The sequence below is a fragment of the Dendrobates tinctorius genome, unplaced genomic scaffold (genome assembly GCF_039654945.1).
Source record: "Dendrobates tinctorius isolate UK_male_01 unplaced genomic scaffold, ASM3965494v1 ptg000136l, whole genome shotgun sequence".
Lineage (NCBI taxonomy): Eukaryota > Metazoa > Chordata > Amphibia > Anura > Dendrobatidae > Dendrobates > Dendrobates tinctorius.
The window spans coordinates 5,840,216-5,865,480 of NW_027361804.1; the positions used below are offsets into that span (position 1 = coordinate 5,840,216).

General features: G+C 49.5%; 1 protein-coding gene across 2 annotated transcripts; it reads left to right on the plus strand.

Moving 5' to 3' along the window:
• The first annotated feature begins 6,453 nt into the window (after nt 1-6,453).
• Nucleotides 6,454-24,499, plus strand: LOC141048523 (sodium- and chloride-dependent GABA transporter 1-like). 2 transcript variants are annotated; one of them, XM_073544211.1, is made up of 15 exons: nt 6,454-6,462; nt 7,335-7,575; nt 7,716-7,847; nt 8,095-8,195; nt 8,959-9,068; nt 11,560-11,692; nt 12,580-12,714; nt 20,807-20,910; nt 21,030-21,154; nt 22,750-22,862; nt 22,934-23,065; nt 23,480-23,582; nt 23,679-23,779; nt 23,860-24,027; nt 24,265-24,499. In XM_073544211.1, the coding sequence occupies exons 2-15, from the start codon at nt 7,344-7,346 to the stop codon at nt 24,358-24,360; spliced, it is 1,785 nt and encodes a 594-aa protein (XP_073400312.1). In that variant the 5' UTR covers nt 6,454-6,462; nt 7,335-7,343; the 3' UTR covers nt 24,361-24,499. The 2 variants fall into 2 exon arrangements, with proteins under 2 accessions (XP_073400312.1, XP_073400311.1); XM_073544210.1 differs by lacking the exon at nt 6,454-6,462 and having other exon boundaries at nt 7,344-7,575.
• The last annotated feature ends 766 nt before the right edge of the window (nt 24,500-25,265 follow it).

The window sequence follows — 25,265 nt, forward strand, 5'->3', positions numbered from 1 at the left end:
TATTTCCCTCAAGCAATGCCCAACAGATTTGTCTGGATTGTCTCATTAAAAGTAACTTATAGGGCAGCTCCATCTTTAAGTTTGGGTTGGTGAAATGAGTAGTTTAATGTGACTTGTCATAGAATGTTTTCACAACTAAAGGCAGAAGCTTGACGACTTGTCCATGCTCTGATGACTAGACCATACCTGATGACTAGACCAAACATGATGACTAGACCATACCTAATGACTAGACTATACCTAATGACTAGACCATACCTGATGACTAGACCAAACATGATGACTAGACCATACCTAATGACTAGACCATACCTAATGACTGGACCATACCTGATGACTAGACCAAACATGATGACTAGACCATACCTAATGACTAGACTATACCTAATGACTAGACCATACCTGATGACTAGACCAAACATGATGACTAGACCATACCTAATGACTAGACCATACCTAATGACTGGACCATACCTGATGACTAGACCATACCTAATGACTAGACCATACCTAATGACTAGACCATACCTGATGACTAGACCAAACATGATGACTAGACCATCCCTGATGACTAGACCAAACATGATGACTAGACCATACCTGATGACTAGACCATACCTGATGACTAGACCAAACATGATGACTAGACCATACCTAATGACTAGACCATACCTAATGACTAGACCAAACATGATGACTATACCATACCTGATGACTAGACCATACCTGATGACTAAACCATACCTGATGACTAGACCATACCTGATAATGTGTCCTTACCTGACAACTAGACCAAACATGATGACTAGAGCATACCTGATGACTAAACCATACATGATATTGTGTCCACACCTGATGACTAGACCAAACATGATGACTAGACCATACCTGACGACTAAACTAAACCATAACTACCGACTAGATCATACCTGACGACTACACCATACATGATGACGTGATCATACATGATGACGTGACCATATCTGAGGACAAAAACATACAAAACAACTAGACCATGCCTGACAACAAAACCATGCCTGATGGCTAGAATATAGATCTCAATGCTGAAACTATATAGGGTACAGTGCATCTGGAAAGTGGGAATACCACGAAAGGTATGGCACCTCTAGAAGTCAGCATGACTTGACCATACCTGATGATTAAATCATACCTGATGACGTGACCATACTTGACGACAACCATACCTGATGATTAGATTATACGTGATCATTAGAACATATCTGGTAACTTGACCATGCCTGATGACTAGACTATACCGGACGACTAGACTATACCTGATGACTGACCTATACCTGATGAGTAGACCATACTTGTGACTAGACCATACAGTATCTTATAACTAGACCATACTTGATGACTAGACCATACCTGATGGCTAGGCCATAACTTTCTTTCCTGGTCGCTCTTGCAGCGAGAGACTGTTTTCCACTGTCATTTTTCCTTGTGCAGCTGCACCCCTTTCAGGACACCCCTTCATCAACCCCCCCTCCGCACCTCTATTATGTCCTTTAAATGTTCTCTTGGATGCACCCTAGTGGTGAGGTGCTGATTCTTAGGATGTTTTGTTGCAACTATTTTGGGAGACCACGGCTGTTTCAGAGAAGTTGGCAGAGGCAGATATGTGCTGGACTCTGAGGATACCTGGACACTTTCGAGCACTGGACGGTGAAGAGTTGATGAGGACAATGGTGAAGAAGAAAAATGCCAGACCTGGTTTTAATAAAGTGAATATTTAAAGAGATCCTGACAGCAGACCCGTCTGATACAGTGATACATGCTGTCCACGGATCGAGCAGCCTCCGTCCGCTGTCACCACTGCTCAAAAGTCACACGCAAAATATTGTTCTTTCCTAACAGTGGTCAAAGAGAGATAAAAAGCCTCAAAGTAACAGTAATGTCACTGTAATAATAGGAAAAGGTAATGGTGGGAATAAAATAATCCGTGCCTTTTTGCAAAAAATGTTTGCAATACCACTTTTGTCCATTAGATGTTGCTGTTGAACAGTAAAAAAATTAGCTAAAAGTAAAGTCAGTCTCTACTGTCATCAGCGCCGGATATTGATATATCATCTCTTGGTTTAATCATATCGTGGAATCCTTTGGGAACAATGACTTCTAGCTTATTGTCCTTGTAAATGGGTGTAATCTCTTGTCCCAACCATTAGGTGGCACTATATGCAATTGGAAGAAAAAAAGCCAGAGAAAAAGGTGTGAAAAACTGCAGGGTTAGGCCCAGAAAATGACGTTTTTCATCAATCTAGTGGTTTACTCCCGGTGTATCCAGTCTAAAGAGCATATCAAACCCTGCAGCCTCAGGTGTCTGATTCACTGACAGCAAGCGGACATCTTGACGACCGCAGAACTTTTCATTCAGCCCCAGATCTGTCGGCTTTCCATATTTTGTGGTGTTCTGCGGCCGCACAGGGAGGTCACTGATGTCCCCCGGCGCCCCTTCCCCCTGTTCGCTCTGATTTCCTCCCCATTTCACGAGTTATTTGGCTCAGAGCAGAGTAAAAATAGCAGCGTCCACGTCACATGTTGGCAGCGCTGCCGCCCGCCGCACTCACACATTTTCCACTTGTAAAGAAGCGTCAGCAGCCCCGGTGTTTCCATCCACGTTCCGTCCTATCAGAGCGGCCGCCCGCAGGACCGGCCCCGGGCACCTAACTGTCTCATGATGTCTTACTGGACTCCAGCTGCCGCACCAGTCACTTACCGCCAAACACACGCCTTCTGCCAGACCGCGTGTGCCGCATCCCACCCTGCAGACGATAATGCTTCATGAATAAAATGCCAGAGCAACACTGCCAGAATAGGAGAAAGCTCTATATGTGTCTCTGCATACAGGGAGCTCCCCCTAGTGGTGGCTGCAGACAGGATCTTATCATGTATCTCTGAATACAGGGAGCTCCCCCTAGTGGTGACTGCAGACAGGATCTTATCATGTATCTCTGTATACAGGGAGTTTCCCCTAGTGGTGACTGCAGACAGGATCTTATCATGTATCTCTGTATACAGGGAGCTCCCCCTAGTGGTGGCTGCAGACAGGATCTTATCATGTATCTCTGTATACAGGGAGCTTCCCCTAGTGGTGACTGCAGACAGGATCTTATCATGTATCTCTGTATACAGGGAGCTCCCCCTAGTGGTGGCTGCAGACAGGATCTTATCATGTATCTCTGTATACAGGGAGCTTCCCCTAGTGGTGACTGCAGACAGGATCTTATCATGTATCTCTGTATACAGGGAGCTCCCGCTAGTGGTGGCTGCAGACAGGATCTTATCATGTATCTCTGTATACAGGGAGCTCCCCCTAGTGGTGACTGCAGACAGGATCTTATCATGTATCTCTGTATACAGGGAGCTCCCCCTAGTGGTGGCTGCAGACAGGATCTTATCATGTATCACTGTATACAGGGAGCTCCCCCTAGTGGCGACTGCAGACAGGATCTCATCATGTATCTCTGCATACAGGGAGCTCCCCCTAGTGGTGACTGCAGACAGGATCTTATCATGTATCTCTGTATACAGGGAGCTCCCCCTAGTGGTGGCTGCAGACAGGATCTTATCATGTATCTCTGTATACAGGGAGCTCCCCCTAGTGGTGACTGCAGACAGGATCTTATCATGTATCTCTGTATACAGGGAGCTCCCCCTAGTGGTGACTGCAGACAGGATCTTATCATGTATCTCTCTATACAGGGAGCTCCCCCTAGTGGTGGCTGCAGACAGGATCTTATCATGTATCTCTGTATACAGGGAGCTCCCCCTAGTGGTGGCTGCAGACAGGATTGTATCATGTATCTCTGTATACAGGGAGCTCCCCCTAGTGGTGACTGCAGACAGGATCTTATCTTGTATCTCTGTATACAGGGAGATCCTCCTAATGGCGACTGCAGACAGGATCTTATCATGTGTCTCTGTATACAGGGAGCTCCCCCTAGTGGTGGCTGCAGACAGGATCTTATCATGTATCTCTGTATACAGGGAGCTCCTCCTAGTGGCGACTGCAGACAGGATCTTATCATGTATCTCTGTATACAGAGAGCTCCCCCTAGTGGTGACTGCAGACAGGATCTTATCATGTGTCTCTGTATACAGGGAGCTCCCCCTAGTGGTGGCTGCAGACAGGATCTTATCATGTATCTCTGTATACAGGGAGCTCCCCCTAGTGGTGACTGCAGACAGGATCTTATCATGTATCTCTGTGTATACAGGGAGCTCCCCCTAGTGGTGGCTGCAGACAGGATCTTATCTTGTATCTCTGTATACAGGGAGCTCCCTCTAGTGGTGAATGCAGACAGGATCTTATCATGTATCTCTGTATACAGGGAGCTCCCCCTAGTGGTGATTGCAGACAGGATATTATCGTGTATCTCTGTATACAGGGAGCTCCCCCTAGTGGTGACTGCAGACAGGATCTTATCATGTATCTCTGTATACAGGGAGCTCCCCCTAGTGGTGGCTGCTGACAGGATCTTATCATGTATCTCTGTATACAGGGAGCTCCCCCTAGTGGTGACTGCAGACAGGATCTTATCATGTATCTCTGTATACAGGGAGCTCCCCCTAGTGGTGACTGCAGCCAGGATCTTATCATGTATCTCTGTATACAGGGAGCTCCCCCTAGTGGTGGCTGCAGACAGGGTCTTATCATGTATCTCTGTATACAGGGAGCTCCCCCTAGTGGTTACGCAGACAGTATCTTATCATGTATCTCTGTGTACAGAGAGCTCCCCCTAGTGGTAACTGCAGACAGGATCTTATCATGTATTTCTGTATACAGGGAGCTCCCCCTAGTGGTTACTGCAGACAGTATCTTATCATGTATCTCTGTATACAGAGAGCTCCCCCTAGTGGTGACTGCAGACAGGATCTTATCATGTGTCTCTGTATACAGGGAGCTCCCCCTAGTGGTGGACACAGACATGCAGCTGATCATCATACAAATGATTTAACAGTTTTGCAGTCTCGTTAAGCTTTGAAGGCTCAATACAAAGCTTGTGCTAGCCCATTAATCAGTATACAGCTGCTCTCTTACACAGTGGAGGCACACCCTCCAGATGACTGTGTGTACAGCGCCCCCTATAGTTATACTAGGGCTTTACTCTTTGGTTCTGCCACATAAATAATAAAGAATAAAAGTAACCAAGTAGCAGCCCACCCATCAGATCGGCAGTGAATGATGTGGGGGCAGTAATGGAGTGTGGAGCGGCGCAGGTTAACCCCGCGATCTGCTCTACTTCTCTCGCTTCGCAGGTTTGTGCTTCACGATAAGAACCAGTATATTTTTAAAGAGTTTCACTGGTGCAGACATAATGCAACGTGACATCTGTGACGACGAGGGCTGCGGAGCTCGGTGCTGGTGTCAGGATTGGGCTGGAAATAAAAGACCCCTGAACGGTGAGAACCTGGGGTCTAGAAAACCCAAAGTGTGCAGAAAAGGTGCAACTCTTAAAGGGCCAGTAACCCCATTACACATAACAATTATAGCTGAATCCATGAATATAGACGGTGGCTGATAGCAGAGGACAATAGATTGTCTTACTTTGTCATATAAGTAGCCTGCGATGGCTGATAACAGAGAACGATAGCTGCACAAGAACTAGAAGATCAGCTGCAGCTTTCTTGTCGCTTTGTCCTTCTGAGTGAACCCTCTAATTGTGGTGGATCACGCCCGGTTATGGCAGCGAGTTACGCGGCCGGGATCTGGTCTCGTTAAAGGGGAGGTTTGAAGATGTGAGACACTTGATGTCTCCTCTCGTTACGTGGAGGATCGCTGAGCACTGATCGGTCTTGGAAGAAAACAGCTTTTGGCCATAGGTGTTTTACTGAAAGAAGACGAAGATGTCTCCACAATTAGTGACATTCTCCTGAAAAGGGCAGAAGCCCGGGAGGGGGAAAGAAGCGACCGGGGAGGGAGCGGGGGCGCATGGAGGTGCAGAGCAAGGAATAGGACAGGAGGAGGAGGCACTGAAGAAGGTAAGACACGGGAGCAGGGCCGGACTGGCCATCTGGCTAATCTGGCAAATTCCAGGAGGGCCGGTCTGGTCATGGGCCGCCTTGTCTGCTACGTTGTTAGCAGAATCGGTGTTCTCAAGACCCCCACACTGTAAAGAGTTGTGACAGAGCACAAAGTCTCTGACTCCATCACTTACTCCAGCCGTCACGGCTATCATTAGACATATCGGTCTTGTAGTAAATCTCGCTTTCCTCCATCCAGGGTAATATTAGTAATATATCCCATCTGGTGCTTGGGGACGGGGACAGCTGGGCCTGTGTGATTTCAAATGCCAGGACTGAATGGGAAAGCAGCAGATGAAAAAAAACAGGCTGGGATGGGCAGAATATACTGGGCAACAGCTAAAAGGGGCTTGTAAGCGGTGGTTGGTGGAGATGGTCCCCAGCATGGATGCCATACACCCTTCTGTGGGGACTTTTCCACTTCTCCGACCGAGTTCTTTTCTCCGCTTAGTAATGAGAGACTTCTACCTGCCATGCGGCTTCAGCCACACACTGAACTCACGTCCTGGACGTAGCCCTATATATATATAGTATGTATACAGTATATAGAACCTTTTACAACAGCGACATCTAGTGACAGCACCTTATATTACAGTATACAATTAGGCAGTCACATTGGTAAGAAGCCGTTAAGCAAAAACGTTCTGTCGGCCTCCCCAAAAGTGTGTTTGTGGGAAGGAGTGATTCTGGGGAAAAGTAGCCAGGATGCTTCATTTCTGAAGAAGCCACGCCTTCTGCTCAGCAGACTCCGCCCACGCTTAATCTAGTCAGTACTAGGGAACCACCCCTGCTTAACCAGTATCGAGTGTGTGGGGGGGGTCACTTAGAAATGTTATCAGAGAGGAAGGACACATGTCACAGGCGTCGAACAGATGATTATTTCCAATTCTATTTATTTAAGACCACCTAGAGACATGATGAGGGTCGGGGGTATGGAGGGGTGCACGTGGCGGGCGACGGTCCGGGCCGCTCTTATAACTCTGTCCTTCCGCGACACTTCACCAGAGCTGAGCGTCAGACACGTTGATGGTTGATTGTATCCGACACGGACTCGATGCTCATTAACAGCAAATCAATATGAGGGATAATGATGGTTTGGGCTGGAGGTGGCCGGAGGAGGCAGAGCGGTGCCCGGGCATTCACTGCGAGTCCTGGATCCGGGGGAGACGGCACTGATAATACAGGTAGAGCAGCTTCACAAGGTACCTGGTGCCCACCCGGGGCCAGGACTTCATTAACCCTTATGTAACTGAAGAGATAGATATGAGATCTTAGACCCCCGCTCTCCGCACTCTAGGATGGGCAAGATAGACCGAGACTCCGTGGAGCTGAACTCCCCGTGCGAGGGGCGCCAGGCTGCCCCCATCGAGACGCACTCCCCGGCTGCGGACCCCAAGAAGAAGAAGGACAGCTCCGAGGAGCGGGAGACGTGGAAGGGGAGATTTGACTTCTTGCTGTCGTGCGTGGGCTACGCCATCGGGCTGGGGAATGTCTGGCGCTTCCCGTACCTGTGCGGAAAAAATGGTGGAGGTGAGCGGCCGGGGTCACCAAAATGCTGAGATGGACCATAGTCCTCTCTGATGCCGGGTGACCAGGTGTCGATATCCCGCAGCCCGGTGGCCATGGTGCCTCCGCCCGGCCCGTAAGTGTTGTCATTGTGTCTCCGCCAGGTGCCTTCCTCATCCCTTATTTTCTGACTCTGGTCTTTGCTGGGATCCCGCTCTTCTTTCTGGAGACGGCTCTGGGGCAATTCACGTCTATTGGTGGTCTTGGGGTGTGGAAGCTGGCGCCCATGTTTAAAGGTACAGTGACAGAAACGCTGATTGGTTCCCTTTGGGTTTCGCCCTTCTTACAGGCTTTCTCCTTTTTTTTTGCAAAGGAAAATTAATATCTGTATTTGAAGAAGTTCTGGAACTTTCTAATATTTTGCAAAGTCTATAGGAAAGTTTTCGTTCAAACGTCGCCGTCCGTCACTTTCCTACTAATCCTATGGGTCGCTCTTAGTACTTTCTGTCTGAGGTTGTCTTCGTGGCGTCTCGTCCTTTGCAGGGGTCGGGATGGCCGCCGTGGTGCTGTCCTTCTGGCTGAACATTTACTACATTGTGATCATCGCCTGGGCCCTTTATTATCTCTTTAGCTCCTTCTCCTCGGTAAGTTCATCACGAATTCCCTATTAAAGGGTCAATACTCCTTTAAATGGGGGTGGTCTCTCATTGCTGGAGGGTCCTGGCTCAGTAAGGGGGGGGGGGTTATATTGACTTTATGGTATTGATGATCCTGACTGCCCCAGTATGCAAAGTATCATTCACAGTGGCGTCCTCTGGTGGTCACCGATGGAATATAATCCAGATATGGGGGATTTGCTGAAATTTTGGTTCCTTTTAAATGGTGTCTGAACTTTCTACTCCATAGTCTAATGTTTGTGGCCCCTTTAAATGAGACAATTATTATTGGTAGACTGGATCGTACTGGGAGGGCGGAGATAATCTTACTACTGGGACCAGTTCTGTTCGGCTCCAGCTTCATAGGGGGCAGTGGGCAGCTACTAGTAAGAAAGAGATCACCGTATGCTCAATGCCAGGCAGCAGCCGAAGAAGTGTAAAGCCGCCGACACTGGAGAGCAGCAGTGTCAGTGGCGTGTGACAGCCATGGATCGGTCTGGTCAGTGTAGTGAATGGAAGATTCTGGAATGTTCCGGAAAAGTCATATCTTACATTATCATTACAAGCAGCGGAGACCGGCTCTCTGGATGGATCACACCTGGGGAACCTGTCCTGTTGGGGGAAGGGGAATAACCCCATGAACATGTTCTTCAGTTCATACGAAGGAGGAGATTTTTCTGGTGGGTCATGATGGGTCATATTTTAGGGTTGTCATCCTCATCCTCTTCCTCTTCCCTCCTCCGCTGAGAAGACCCTGCCCTGGCAGAGCTGTGACAACAGCTGGAACACAGAACGATGTTTCTCCAACTACTCCCTGAACGACACCACTAACCTCACCAGCGCCGTCACCGAGTTTTGGGAGTAAGTGTCGGCTGGATTTGGGGTGTCCGTATGCAGTGGCGGATTAAGTGGACTATGGGCCCGGGGCTGTTCATAAAACCTGGGCCCCTGTACCCCCCTTCCCACCTGAGCGCTGCGGTCCCCGTGCGGGAATTGACAGCCGTACGGACCGCAGCACTTGGTTTGCTGCGGGTCCATACGGAAAACCCGCCACCATTCCACCACGTGTGGACATGGCCTAAAAAGACGTTGCACATAATCTGTAGGCCTACGGCCAATACGCACAAAATCGCCCAACGTGATCCTGGCCATAGGGGATCCACTTTAATGTCCCCACTTTAATTTGAAGTCCCCTTACTTCATCCATTGCAGTCCCCTATCACCCACTCACTTCATCTGCAGTGCTGCTTCATCATTTGCAGCCCCTTATCCCCCCTTCCATTTTATCATGTGCAGTCCCCTTCCCCCCAACTTCATGTGCAGCCCCACTCCCCCATCATCATGTGCAGTTAATTTTACCCCCACATCATGTGCAGTCCCCCTTACCCCCAATTCATCATGTGCAGTCCCCCTTACCCCCAATTCATCATGTGCAGTCCCCCTTACCCCCAATTCATCATGTGTAGTCCCCCTTACCCCCAATTCATCATGTGCAGTCCCTCTTACCCCCAATTCATCATGTTCAGTCCCACTTACCCCCAATTCATCATGTTCAGTCCCACTTACCCCCAATTCATCATGTGCAGTCCCACTTACCCCCAATTCATCATGTGCAGTCCCCCTTACCCCCAATTCATCATGTGCAGTCCCCCTTACCCCCAATTCATCATGTGCAGTCCCTCTTACCCCCAATTCATCATGTTCAGTCCCACTTACCCCCAATTCATCATGTGCAGTCCCACTAACCCCCAATTCATCATGTGCAGTCCCACTTACCCCTTAATTCATCATGTGCAGTCCCACTTACCCCCCTTCATCATGTGCAGCCCCACTCACCCTCCTTCATCATGTGAAGCCCCCACTCATCCCCCCTTCATCCTGTGAAGCCCCCACTCATCCCCCCTTCATCCTGTGAAGCCCCCACTCACCCCCTTCATCCTGTACAACCCCAGTCACCCCCCCTTCATCATATACAGCCCCCAGTCACCCCCCTTCATCATATACAGCCCCCAGTCGCCCCCCCCTTCATCATATACAGGCCCCAGTCACCCCCCCTTCATCATATACAGCCCCCAGTCACCCCCCTTCATCATATACAGCCCCCAGTCACCCCCCCTTCATCATATACAGGCCCCAGTCACCCCCCCCTTCATCATATACAGCCCCCAGTCACCCCCCTTCATCATATACAGGCCCCAGTCACCCCCCCTTCATCATATACAGCCCCCAGTCACCCCCCTTCATCATATACAGCCCCCAGTCACCCCCCCTTCATCATATACAGCCCCCAGTCACCCCCCTTCATCATATACAGCCCCCAGTCACCCCCCCTTCATCATATACAGCCCCCAGTCACCCCCTTCATCATATACAGCCCCCAGTCACCCCCCTTCATCATATACAGCCCCAGTCACCCCCCTTCATCATATACAGCCCCCAGTCACCCCCCCTTCATCATATACAGCCCCCACTCACCCCCCTTCATCATATACAGCCCTCAGTCACCCCCCCGTCATCATATACAGGCCCCAGTCACCCCCCCTTCATTGTGTACAGCCCCCACTCACCCCCTCCCCCATTTAATTCATTTTATAAATAAAAAAAAATAAAAAAGTTCCCCATACTTACCTCACAGCCGGCTCGCTCCCCAGCAGCGCCTCTGCTTTCAGCATCCTCCGGGACATGTCGGCGCGTGCACGATGACGTCATCGCGCACGCCCGACATCTGACCCGGAAGTACAGCCGGAGCTGAGCAGCCGTCAAGGTGACGGCCGTGCACAGCTCCCGGCCCCTCATAGAATGTGACGCGGGCGGCTGTCTGCTGCCGGCGGCGTCACAGCACAGGGCACGGCCGGCCCTGTACAGGTGCTGGGGGAGCGGTCCGGGGGGCATTTGCCTCTCTGCCACCCGGCCCAGCCCGCCCCTGCTCCTGGGCCCCCAAAAAACCTTGGGCCCGGGGCGACCGCCCCATCCGCCCCTATTAAGATCCTCCATTGTCCGTATGGCCTAAAAGGGACTGACATGGGACAACTTCTTTAAGGGGATTTCCATAAATATGGTTTAAACATCTGCAAATTACCAGTAAATCTTCAGCTAAAATTTGGTCTCCAAAAATTGGATCCCGAGATCTTCTCTGCCCGGTGGAATCGGGTGATAGATGTGGGATTTATTGGCGTCTTTGCCCTATTTTGCTTTTATTCTGTCAGTAGAAAGCAAACTATCAACATTTACTGCATTGAAGTGAATGGTGATGAGCTGCAGTATCACACTTAACCTGAGGACAGGAGTGGCGCTGTTTCTGGTGGAGAGTATCCATGTTTTCCTAATCCCATGCTTTATTCTATATTTGCAGGAGGAACATGCATCAGGTCACCAGCGGACTTGGAGAACCTGGGAACATTCGTTGGCCCCTGGCGTGCACCCTGGCACTATCCTGGGTCATGGTTTACTTCTCTATCTGGAAAGGAGTGGAGTGGACTGGGAAGGTGCAGTATGACGAACAGGAGCGTAACGATCACAGTCACAGAGGCCGCAACCGCGATGAGGCCCGTGCTGGAGGGAGGCCGTCGATGACAGCGAATATTTCAGCTGGATGTGAGTCTGAGAACGCACATTCAGCTGAAGTGTATTGCGGTGCAGAGAGCCGCCGGGTCCCTGCGCTGTAATACATGATGCCAGCCAATCAGAGGCCGGCAACTGACATCAGGAAACTAGTCACAGGCTGCTCATGAGAATGGCGTCATGCGCTGCCCGACGCACGTAGAAGTCAGTTTCCGGCTTCAGAAGAGGACGCTGTATGGCGAGGGAGCGCAGGGAAGGGGAGAAGAAATCATTTTTTATACACGTTAAAGAACAGCGGCAGAATGGGGGATATATATACCAGGATGGGGGATATATACCAGGATGGGGGACATATATCCCAGGATGGGGGTTTTATCTACCAGGATGAGGGTTTTATCTACTGGGATGGGGGACAGATATACCAGGATGGGGGACATATAATTACCATGATAGGGGATATATATAGCAGGATGAGCTCAGATGAGAGACACATATACCAGGAAGGTGCCCAGGATGGGGGACATTAGTACATTTCTACATAATGGGGGAGTTGACGCAACACGTATGTCCTTATAGGATTTAGAACACTACAAGGGCCCAAACATCTGATCAACATGGAGTGGTGGTTGCAGGTCAAATTTTGCACTAAGACCCATCGGACGCTAGTTACGCCACTGATGGTGGAAGAGCCTACAGTATACGGCAGCATATACTGCCCCTATGGCTCAGCGTCATGTGTGCTGCCATGTGAATCATCAGTAACTAACACCAGAGCTTCATTCAAGTGATAAGTGTCCCCTTTATCGCTTAGGTGGTTTACTTCTCTGCAACCTACCCGTACTTCATGCTAGTAATCTTGTTCTTCCGAGGGATCACACTTCCTGGAGCGATGGACGGGATCCGATTCTACATCACCCCAAACTTCAGCAAACTCTCAGAATCTGAGGTGAGTACACCCTGACGTTAAGAACTCCCTGCATACACAGAACATGTCTGCAGCCACCACTAGGGGGGCTCCCTGTATACAGAGATATATGATAAGATCCTGTCTGCAACCACCACTAGAGGGAGCTCCCTGTATACAGAGATATATGATAAGATCCTGTCTGCAACCACCACTAGAGGGAGCTCCCTGTATACAGATATGCATGATAAGATCCTGTCTGCAACCACCACTAGAGGGAGCTCCCTGTATACTGAGATACATGATAAGATTCTGTCGGCAGCCACCACTAGGGGGAGCTCCCTGTAAACAGAGAAACATGATAAGATTCTGTCTGCAGCCACCACTAGGGGGAGCTCCCTGTATACTGAGATACATGATAAGATTCTGTCGGCAGCCACCACTAGGGGGAGCTCCCTGTATACAGAGATACATGATAAGATCCCGTCTGCAGTCACCACTAGGGGGAGATCCCTGGATACAGATACACATGATAAGATCCTGTCTGCAGTCACCACTATGGGGGACCTCCCTGAATACAGAGATACATGATAAGATCCTGTCTGCAGCCACCACTAGGGGGAGCTCCCTGTATACAGAGATGCATAAGATCCTGTATGCAGCTACCACTAGTGGGAGCTCCCTGTATAGAGAGATACATGATAAGTTCCTGTATACAGGGAGCTCCCCCTAGTGGTGACTGCAGACAGTATCTTATCATGTATCTCCGTTTACAGGGAGTTCCCCCTAGTGGTGTCGGCAGACAGGATCTTATCATGTATCTCTGTATACAGGCGCTCCCCCTAGTGGTGACTCCAGACAAGATCTTATCATGTATCTCTATATACAGAGAGCTCCCCCTAGTGGTGACTGCAGACAGGATCTTATCATCTATCTTTGTATACAGTGAGCTCCCCCTAGTGGTGGGTGTAGACAGGATCTTATTATGTATCTCTGTATACAGAGAGCTCCCCCTAGTGATGACTGCAGACAGGATCTTACCGTGTATCTCTGTATACAGGAGCTCCCCTAGTGGTGACTGCAGACAAGATCTTATCATGTATCTCTCTATACAGGAGCTCCCCCTAGTGGTGGCTGCAGACAGGATCTTATTATGTATCTCTGCATACAGGGAGCTCCCCCTAGTGGTGACTGCAGACAGGATCTTATCATGTACATTATCTCTGTATACAGGGAGCTCCCTCTAGTGGTAGCTGCAGACAGGATCTTATCATGTATCTCTGTATACAGTGAGCTCGCCCTAGTGGTGACTGCAGTCAGGATCTTATCATGTATCTCTGTATACAGGGTGCTCCCCCTAGTGGTGACTGCAAACAGGATCTTATCATGTACATTATCTCTGTATACAGGGAGCTCCCCCTAGTGGTGGCTGCAGACAGGATCTTATTATGTATCTCTGTATACAGGGAGCTCCCCCTAGTGGTAGCTGCAGACAGGATTTTATTATGTATCTCTGTATATACAGGGAGCTCCCCCTAGTGGTAGCTGCAGACAGGATTTTATTATGTATCTCTGTATATACAGGGAGCTCCCCCTAGTGGTGACTGCAGACAGGATCTTATCATGTATCTCTGTATACAGGGAGCTACTCCTAGTGGTGACTGCAGACAGAATCTTATCATGTATCTCTGTATACAGGGAGCTCCTCCTAGTGGTGGCTGCAGACAGAATCTTATCATGTATCTCTGTATACAGGGAGCTCCCCCTAGTGGTGGCTGCAGACAGGATCTTATCATGTATCTCTGTATACAAGTAGCACCCCCTAGTGGTGGCTGCAGACAGTATCTTATCATGTATCTCTGTATACAGTGAGCTTCCACTAGTGGTGACTGCAGACAGGATCTTAATATGTATCTCTGTATACAAGTAGCACTCCCTAGTGGTGGCTGCAGACAGAATCTTATCATGTATCTCTGTATACAGGGAGCTTCCACTAGTGGTGACTGCAGACAGGATCTTAATATGTATCTCTGTATACAAGTAGCACCCCCTAGTGGTGGCTGCAGACAGAATCTTATCATGTATCTCTGTATACAGGGAGCTCCCCCTAGTGGTGACTGCAGACAGGATCTTATCATGTATCTCTGTATACAGGGAGCTCCCCCTAGTGGTGACTGTAGACAGGATCTTAACATGCATCTCTGTATACAAGTAGTACCCCCTAGTGGTGGCTGCAGACAGAATCTTATCATCTACCTCTGTATACAGGGAGCTCCCCTTAGTGGTGACTGCAGACAGGATCTTATCATGTATCTGTGTATACAGGGAACTCCCACTAGTGGTGGCTACAGACAGGATCTTATCATGCATTTCTGTATACAGGGAGCACCCCCTAATGGTGGCTGAAGACAGAATCTTATCACGTATCTCTGTATACAGGGAGCTCCCCTAGTGGTGACTGCAGACAGGATCTTATCGTGTATCTCTGTATAAAGGGAGCTCCCCCTAGTGGTGGTTGCAGACAGGATCTTATCATGTATCTGTATACAGGGAGCTCCCCGTAGTGGAGGCTGCAGACAGGATCTTATCATGTATCTCTGTATACAGGGAGCTCCCCCTAGTGGTGACTGCAGACAGAATCTTATCATGTATCTCTGTATACAGTGAGCTCCCCCTAGTGGTGACTGCAGACAAGATCTTATCATGTATCTTTCTATACAGGATTTCCCCCTAGTGGTGGCTGCAGACAGGATCTTATTATGTATCTCTGCATACAGGGAGCACCCCTAGTGGTGACTGCAGACAGGATCTTATCATGTATCTCTGCATACAGTGAGCTCCCCCTAGTGGTGACTGCAGACAGGATCTTATCATGTATCTCTGTATACAGGGAGCTCCCCCCAGTGGTGGCTGCAGACAGGATTTTATTATGTATCTCTGTATACAGGGAGCTCCCCCTAGTGGTGACAGCAGACAGAATCTTATCATATATCTCTGTACACAGGGAGATCCCCATACAGTGACTGCAGACAGGAGCTTATCATGTTTCTCTGTATACAGGGAGCTCCCCCTAGTGGTGACTGCAGACAGGATCTTAACATGTATCTCTGTATACAAGTAGCACCCCCTAGTGGTGGCTGCAGACAGGATCTTATCATGTATATCTGTATACAGGGAGCTCCCCCTAGTGGTGACTGCAGACAGGATCTTATCATGTGTCTCTGTATACAGGGAGCTCCCCCTAGTGGTGGCTACAGACAGGATCTTATCATGTATTTCTGTATACATGGAGCTCCCCCTAGTGATGACTGCAGACCGGATCTTACCGTGTATCTCTGTATACAGGAGCTCCCCTAGTGGTGACTGCAGACAAGATCTTATCATGTATCTCTCTATACAGGAGCTCCCCCTAGTGGTGGCTGCAGACAGGATCTTATTATGTATCTCTGCATACAGGGAGCTCCCCCTAGTGGTGACTGCAGACAGGATCTTATCATGTACATTATCTCTGTATACAGGGAGCTCCCCCTAGTGGTAGCTGCAGACAGGATCTTATCATGTATCTCTGTATACAGTGAGCTCCCCCTAGTGGTGACTGCAGTCAGGATCTTATCATGTATCTCTGTATACAGGGTGCTCCCCCTAGTGGTGACTGCAAACAGGATCTTATCATGTACATTATCTCTGTATACAGGGAGCTCCCCCTAGTGGTGACTGCAGTCAGGATCTTATCATGTATCTCTGTATACAGGGAGCTCCCCCTAGTGGTAGCTGCAGACAGGATTTTATTATGTATCTCTGTATATACAGGAAGCTCCCCCTAGTGGTGACTGCAGACAGGATCTTATCATGTATCTCTGTATACAGGGAGCTACCCCTAGTGGTGACTGCAGACAGAATCTTATCATGTATCTCTGTATACAGGGAGCTCCTCCTAGTGGTGGCTGCAGACAGAATCTTATCATGTATCTCTGTATACAGGGAGCTCCCCCTAGTGGTGGCTGCAGACAGGATCTTATCATGTATCTCTGTATACAAGTAGCACCCCCTAGTGGTGGCTGCAGACAGAATCTTATCATGTATCTCTGTATAAAGGGAGCTTCCACTAGTGGTGACTGCAGACAGGATCTTAATATGTATCTCTGTATACAAGTAGCACTCCCTAGTGGTGGCTGCAGACAGAATCTTATCATGTATCTCTGTATACAGGGAGCTTCCACTAGTGGTGACTGCAGACAGGATCTTAATATGTATCTCTGTATACAAGTAGCACCCCCTAGTGGTGGCTGCAGACAGGATCTTATCATGTATCTCTGTATACAGGGAGCTCCCCCTAGTGGTGACTGCAGACAGGATCTTATCATGTATCTCTGTATACAGGGAGCTCCCCCTAGTGGTGACTGTAGACAGGATCTTAACATGCATCTCTGTATACAAGTAGTACCCCCTAGTGGTGGCTGCAGACAGAATCTTATCATCTACCTCTGTATACAGGGAGCTCCCCTTAGTGGTGACTGCAGACAGGATCTTATCATGTATCTGTGTATACAGGGAGCTCCCACTAGTGGTGGCTACAGACAGGATCTTATCATGCATTTCTGTATACAGGGAGCACCCCCTAATGGTGGCTGAAGACAGAATCTTATCACGTATCTCTGTATACAGGGAGCTCCCCTAGTGGTGACTGCAGACAGGATCTTATCGTGTATCTCTGTATAAAGGGAGCTCCCCCTAGTGGTGGTTGCAGACAGGATCTTATCATGTATCTGTATACAGGGAGCTCCCCGTAGTGGAGGCTGCAGACAGGATCTTATCATGTATCTCTGTATACAGGGAGCTCCCCCTAGTGGTGACTGCAGACAGAATCTTATCATGTATCTCTGTATACAGTGAGCTCCCCCTAGTGGTGACTGCAGACAAGATCTTATCATGTATCTTTCTATACAGGATTTCCCCCTAGTGGTGACTGCAGACAGGATCTTATCATGTATCTCTGTATACAGGGAGCTCCCCCTAGTGGTGGCTGCAGACAGGATCTTATTATGTATCTCTGCATACAGGGAGCACCCCTAGTGGTGACTGCAGACAGGATCTTATCATGTATCTCTGCATACAGTGAGCTCCCCCTAGTGGTGACTGCAGACAGGATCTTATCATGTATCTCTGTATACAGGGAGCTCCCCCCAGTGGTGGCTGCAGACAGGATTTTATTATGTATCTCTGTATACAGGGAGCTCCCCCTAGTGGTGACAGCAGACAGAATCTTATCATATATCTCTGTACACAGGGAGATCCCCATACAGTGACTGCAGACAGGAGCTTATCATGTTTCTCTGTATACAGGGAGCTCCCCCTAGTGGTGACTGCAGACAGGATCTTAACATGTATCTCTGTATACAAGTAGCACCCCCTAGTGGTGGCTGCAGACAGGATCTTATCATGTATATCTGTATACAGGGAGCACCCCCTAATGGTGGCTGAAGACAGAATCTTATCACGTATCTCTGTATACAGGGAGCTCCCCTAGTGGTGACTGCAGACAGGATCTTATCGTGTATCTCTGTATAAAGGGAGCTCCCCCTAGTGGTGGTTGCAGACAGGATCTTATCATGTATCTGTATACAGGGAGCTCCCCGTAGTGGAGGCTGCAGACAGGATCTTATCATGTATCTCTGTATACAGGGAGCTCCCCCTAGTGGTGACTGCAGACAGAATCTTATCATGTATCTCTGTATACAGTGAGCTCCCCCTAGTGGTGACTGCAGACAAGATCTTATCATGTATCTTTCTATACAGGATTTCCCCCTAGTGGTGGCTGCAGACAGGCTCTTATTATGTATCTCTGCATACAGGGAGCACCCCTAGTGGTGACTGCAGACAGGATCTTATCATGTATCTCTGCATACAGTGAGCTCCCCCTAGTGGTGACTGCAGACAGGATCTTATCATGTATCTCTGTATACAGGGAGCTCCCCCCAGTGGTGGCTGCAGACAGGATTTTATTATGTATCTCTGTATACAGGGAGCTCCCCCTAGTGGTGACAGCAGACAGAATCTTATCATATATCTCTGTACACAGGGAGATCCCCATACAGTGACTGCAGACAGGAGCTTATCATGTTTCTCTGTATACAGGGAGCTCCCCCTAGTGGTGACTGCAGACAGGATCTTAACATGTATCTCTGTATACAAGTAGCACCCCCTAGTGGTGGCTGCAGACAGGATCTTATCATGTATATCTGTATACAGGGAGCTCCCCCTAGTGGTGACTGCAGACAGGATCTTATCATGTGTCTCTGTATACAGGGAGCTCCCCCTAGTGGTGGCTACAGACAGGTTCTTATCATGTATTTCTGTATACATGGAGCTCCCCCTAGTGGTGACTGCAGACAGGATCTTATCATGTACAGCAGTGGTCCCCAACCTTTTTTGCACAAGGGACCGGTTTCAAGCAAGACCATTCTTCCATGGCCTGGCAGGGCGGGGATGGAGGTGTGGTAGGGGCGGGGCTTTGGTTATAAGGGGGTGGGGCTATGGACACGGTTGTAGTTTAGCAGTGCATACTTATAATTAAATAACATTTATAATGTGACTCAACTCACCATAGGTTTTGAATGAGTGCTCCATCACCTTTCTCCCCATCATTGCCTTCACCCCATCACTCCCTTCTCCCCATCATTGCCTTCACCCCATCACTCCCTTCTCCCCATCATTGCCTTCACCCCATCACTCCCTTCTCCCCATCATTGCCTTCACCCCATCACTGCCGTCTCCCCATCATTGCCTTCACCCCATCACTCCCCTCTCCCCATCATTGCCTTCACCCCATCACTCCCTTCTCCCCATCACTGCTGTCTCTCCATCATTGCCTTCACCCCATCACTCCCTTCTCCCCATCACTGCCGTCTCCCCATCATTGCCTTCACCCCATCACTCCCTTCTCCCCATCACTGCTGTCTCTCCATCATTGCCTTCACCCCATCACTCCCTTCTCCCCATCACTGCTGTCTCTCCATCATTGCCTTCACCCCATCACTCCCCTCATGGCCTTCTCCTCATGTCCCCATCTCCTCCAGGGCCAGGCTACACACACACAGACATACATACACACACCACCTCTCTCCTCTCACCTGTCCGCAGCATCGCCCGCGCTTCCTCGCTCTGACACAGCAGCGGCGTGCTCCTCTCTGTGTCAGTCAGAGACAGGAAGCGCAGGCGGCGGGCAGGAAGCTAGACGGGTCCTTGCAGCTCCGCTCCTGCTATTCCCTCTTGCAGGCAGCGGAGCTGCTTGGATCGCTCCCTGGCCGCCACTACACACGCCGCTAAGAACTGCTGCGCGCCGCCCCAGCCCCCGCTACGCCACTGACCGCCCCTGGCTCCCCTTGTGTCCGCGGACCGGCAAGGGCACTGCAGCGGCCCGGTGCTGGTCCGCGGACCGGCGGTTGGGGACCCCTGATGTACAGTATCTCTGTATACATGGAGCTCCCCCTAATGGTGGCTGCAGATAGGATCTTATCATGTATCTCTGTATACAGTGAGCTCCCCCTATTGGTGGTTGCAGACAGGATCTTATCATGTATCTCTGTATACAGGGAGCTCCCCCTAGTGGAGGCTGCAGACAGGATCTTATCATGTATCTCTGTATACAGGGAGCTCCCCCTAGTGGTGACTGCAGACAGAATCTTATCATGTATCTCTGTATACATGGAGCTCCCCCTAGTGGTGACTGCAGAGAGGATCTTATCATGTACAGTATCTCTGTATACAGGGAGCTCCCCCTCGTGGTGGCTGCAGACAGGATCTTATCATGTATCTCTGTATACAGGGAGCTCCCCCTAGTGGTGACTGCAGACAGGATCCTATGTATCTTTGAATACAGGAAGCTCCCCCTAGTGGTTGCTGCAGACAGGATCTTATCATGTATTTCTGTATACAGGGAGCTCCCCCTAGTGGTGACTGCAGACAGGATCTTATGTATCTTTGAATACAGGAAGCTCCCCCTAGTGGTTGCTGCAGACAGGATCTTATCATGTATCTCTGTATACAGGGAGCTCCCCCTAGTGGTGGCTGCAGACAGGATCTTATGTTAGGTAGAAAATTGTAAGGTGTTAAAATGCTGCATTGTCTCTTTCAGGTTTGGATGGATGCAGCCACACAGATTTTCTTCTCCTATGGACTTGGTCTTGGTTCTCTCATTGCTCTGGGCAGCTACAATTCCTTCCACAATAATGTATATAGGTGAGGAGTTTACCTTATAGCAGAGATCTCCAACCTGTATGTACAACACTACAACTCCCATCATGCCAATGTCATTCAATGTCAGTGCTGACTCTGCTTCCAATGTTTTCTGATTATAGAGACTCCATCATTGTTTGTGGGATTAATTCCTTCACCAGCATATTTGCCGGACTTGTCATCTTCTCCATTGTTGGGTTCATGTCACAAATCACCAAGAAACCGATCCAGGAGTTAGCGGCGTCAGGTGGAGACGGAACCGATCCTTAAAGCGACACTCCAGATAAAACTGAAACATTGTATAATTTGTGCGGTGCGGTCAGATACATTGTATCACTCTTACACAGTGCGGTCAGATGCGTTGTATCACTCTTACACAGTGTGGTGAGATACATTGTATCACTCTTGTGCAGTGCGGGCAGATGCGTTGTATCACGTTTGCGCAGTGTGGTGAGATACATTGTATCACTCTTGCGCAGTGTGGTGAGATACATTGTATCACTCTTGTGCAGTGCGGTCAGATACATTGTATCAATCTTGTGCAGTGCGGTCAGATACATTGTATCACTCTTGTGCAGTGTCAGATACATTGTATCACTCTTATGCAGTGCGGTGAGATACATTGTATCACTCTTGCACAGTGCAGGGTCAGATACATTGTATCACTCTTGTGCAGTGCGGTCAGATGCATTGTATCACTCTTGCACAGTGCGGGGTCAGATACATTGTATCACTCTTGCGCAGTGCGGTGAGATACATTGTATCACTCTTGCGCAGTGCGGTGAGATACATTGTATCACTCTTGTGCCGTGCGGTCAGATACATTGTATCACTCTTGCGCAGTGCAGGGTCAGATACATTGTATCACTCTTGTGCACTGCGGTCAGATGCGTTGTATCACTCTTGCGCAGTGCGATGAGATACATTGTATCACTCTTGCGCAGTGCGGTGAGATACATTGTATCACTCTTGCGCAGTGCGGTGAGATACATTGTATCACTCTCGCGCAGTGCGGTCAGATGCGTTGTATCACTCTTGCGCAGTGCGGTGAGATACATTGTATCACTCTTGCGCAGTGCGGTCAGATGCGTTGTATCACTCTTGCGCAGTGCGATGAGATACATTGTATCACTCTTGGGCAGTGCGGTCAGATACATTGTATCACTCTTGTGCATTGCGGTCAGATGCGTTGTATCTCTCTTGCGCAGTGCGGTCAGATACATTGTATCACTCTTGCGCAGTGTGGTCAGATACATTGTATCACTTTTGCGCAGTGCGGTCAGATGCGTTGTATCACTCTTGTGCAGTGCGGTCAGATACATTGTATCACTCTTGCGCAGTGCGGTCAGATACATTGTATCACTCTTGCGCAGTGCGGTCAGATGCGTTGTATCACTCTTGTGCAGTGCGGTCAGATGCGTTGTATCACTCTTGTGCAGTGCAGGGTCAGATACATTGTATCACTCTTATGCAGTGCGGTCAGATGCATTGTATCACTCTTGCGCAGTGCGGTGAGATACATTGTATCACTCTTGCGCAGTGCGGTCAGATACATTGTATCACTCTTGTGCAGTGTGGTTAAATGCGTTGTATCACTCTTGTGCAGTGCGGTCAGATACATTGTATCACTCTTGTGCAGTGCGGTCAGATACATTGTATCACTCTTGCACAGTGCAGGGTCAGATACATTATATCACTCTTGTGCAGTGCGGTCAGATGCGTTGTATCACGCTTGTGCAGTGCGTTCAGTTGCATTGTATCACCCTTGCGCAGTGCGGTCAAGTACGTTGTATCATTCTTACGCAGTGCTGTGCCAGCTCTTATATTGTGGTCTCTCCTCAGGACCAGGGTTGGCCTTCCTGGCGTATCCACAGGCTGTCACGCAGCTGCCGATGTCCCCCATCTGGTCCATTCTCTTCTTCTCCATGCTTGTCATGTTAGGTTTGGACAGCCAGGTAAGAAAATCGACGAGTACGTTTCTCTCCTGAAATACTCTGTGCTGCCTTATTTTCTTCACGTTCTCCAGTTTTGCACGGTGGAGGGGTTTATCACTGCGCTGGTGGATGAATACCCTCAATTTCTGAGAAGCAGAAAGAAAATCTTCATTGCTGTCGTCTGTTTCGTCTCCTTCATTGTCGGCTTCTCTAACATTACCCAGGTACTTGGGGTGCGGCGACCTGGCACTGGTTCTGCCCTGGCTGTGGGCAGGTGGGCTCGTATCTGGGCATTGATGCCATGGACTGAATATACAGGACATAGACATATGAACTGTGTATGTGATCCAGCAGGCTAGATAGTTTGTGAACCCTTGCTTTGTATTTCTTCAGCACATCGTACTTTGGTTGCATTTTTACTGCAGCTCCATTGAAATGAATGGGGCTGAGCTGCAATACCACGCACGACCTGTGCATAGTGGTGGCGCAGTTTGGAAGAAAGCAGCCAGGTTTATCTAATGGTTGGGATTACTTGAATGATTTAGATGGTGATTTTTTTAGGGGCTGTACTTTACGCAATAGCCAAATAGCGGGTGGGGGCCGTATAGTCCGTACTCATTTCCTCTTTCTTATTCCAGGGAGGGATTTACGTTTTTAAACTTTTCGACTACTATTCGGCCAGTGGCATGTGCCTCTTGTTCCTGGTCTTCTTCGAGACGATCTCTATATCATGGTGCTACGGTGAGTGACCTGGAGATGCTGGATTTGTGCACTACGTGCCCTGCCCTGTAGGGGGAGATAGTGAGCAAAGCCCTATTTTCCCTTCTCCCATGGCAGGAGTGGAGCGCTTCTACCAGGACATCGAGGAGATGATTGGGTACCAGCCCTGCTCCTGGTGGAAGCTCTGCTGGGCATATTTCACCCCCTTCGTCTGTTTGGTGAGGACGTTGCCTTCCCATAGGGTCATATATTGGGATCGGTCAGGCTCATCTTTCTTCTATCTCCCCTCCCTGTGCAGGGCGTCTTTATATTCAGCGTGGTAGAGATGACCCCCCTGACACTAGGCCGCTATGTGTACCCGGCGTGGGGTCAGGGCATCGGCTGGCTCATGGCGCTCTCATCCATGGTGCTGATCCCCAGTTACATGTTCTACCTGTTCGTCACCTCCCCAGGAACCATCAGCCAGGTAAGTGGGGGGCAGTGAATCACTTAGGACACTTAAGGGGTTAAATCTACACAAATTCTGAATAATTTTTTCCACGTTGCCAATGTTAGATTTTATACTCTAGTCACATTCAAAGCTGCATCGTGGGATATATGCACTATGTAGTAGATGAGCAGAATTGTGATTGCAGCTCTGCAGGCAGGAGTGAAGCCTGTAAGGTTTCCATTCTTTACCTGTCATCATCTTTCTATCCTCCAGCGCCTCCGGGATATGACGAAGCCACAAATGGAGACAAATGGCCTGCGCCCCCGACTCAGCCTAGATGGGAGCACGCGAGAGACCCCCGGAGTGTAACGTCCGGGGCACATGGACCCCCAGTTCTTTACTCTTTATGTGGCTGAGCCTTTCACTCCATCACTTCTTGTTAACCTCCCAATCTGGGCTGAAGAGCTCACACTTAGTGCAGCAGACGACCCCCGAGACGACCCCACCTGAGTGCCTTATATTCTAGATTACCTGATACATAGAGATTCGTGGATGATGTAAAATAAACATTGAATAAACAGAAATATTACACACAATATCACATTTCTCCAGAGGGGCCTGGCCGAGAGCTGCACTGAGGAAGAGGGGCCTGGCCGCGAGCAGCACTGAGGTGGAGGGGCCTGGCCGAGAGCAGCGCTGAGGTGGAGGGGCCTGGCCGAGAGCAGCACTGAGGAAGAGGGGCCTGGCTGAGAGCAGCGCTGAGGAGGGGTCTGGCTGAGAGCAGCGCTGAGGAGGAGAGGCCTGGCTGAGAGCAGCGCTGAGGAGGGGCCCCGGCCGAGAGCAGCGCTGAGGAGGGGCCCCGGCCGAGAGCAGCGCTGAGGGGCCCTGGCCGAGAGCAGGGCTGAGGAGGGGCCTGGCCGAAAGCAGCGCTGAGGAGGGGCCTGGCCCAGAGCAGCGCTGTGGAGGAGGGGCCTGGTGAGAGCAGCGCTGAGGAGGGGCCTCGCACACGGCAGTGCTGGAGAAGGGTCTGGTTCAGTGATGCTAGAGTGGTCTAAAATGGAAGGAGGACCTCTTTGTATCCGCTCTTCTGCCATCCATATGATCTATTTATGACTGTATAGTCAGTGATTGCTACTGCACCGCTGTACGTGACCTAGAAAGTAAGTCACACACATCATGGTTCCTACAGCAAGGTATGCAGAGTCCATGAGTCACTGAGCAGAAGATCATGTGCCCCGACCCACACTGCAGAAAATACATGAGGGATGTAGGTC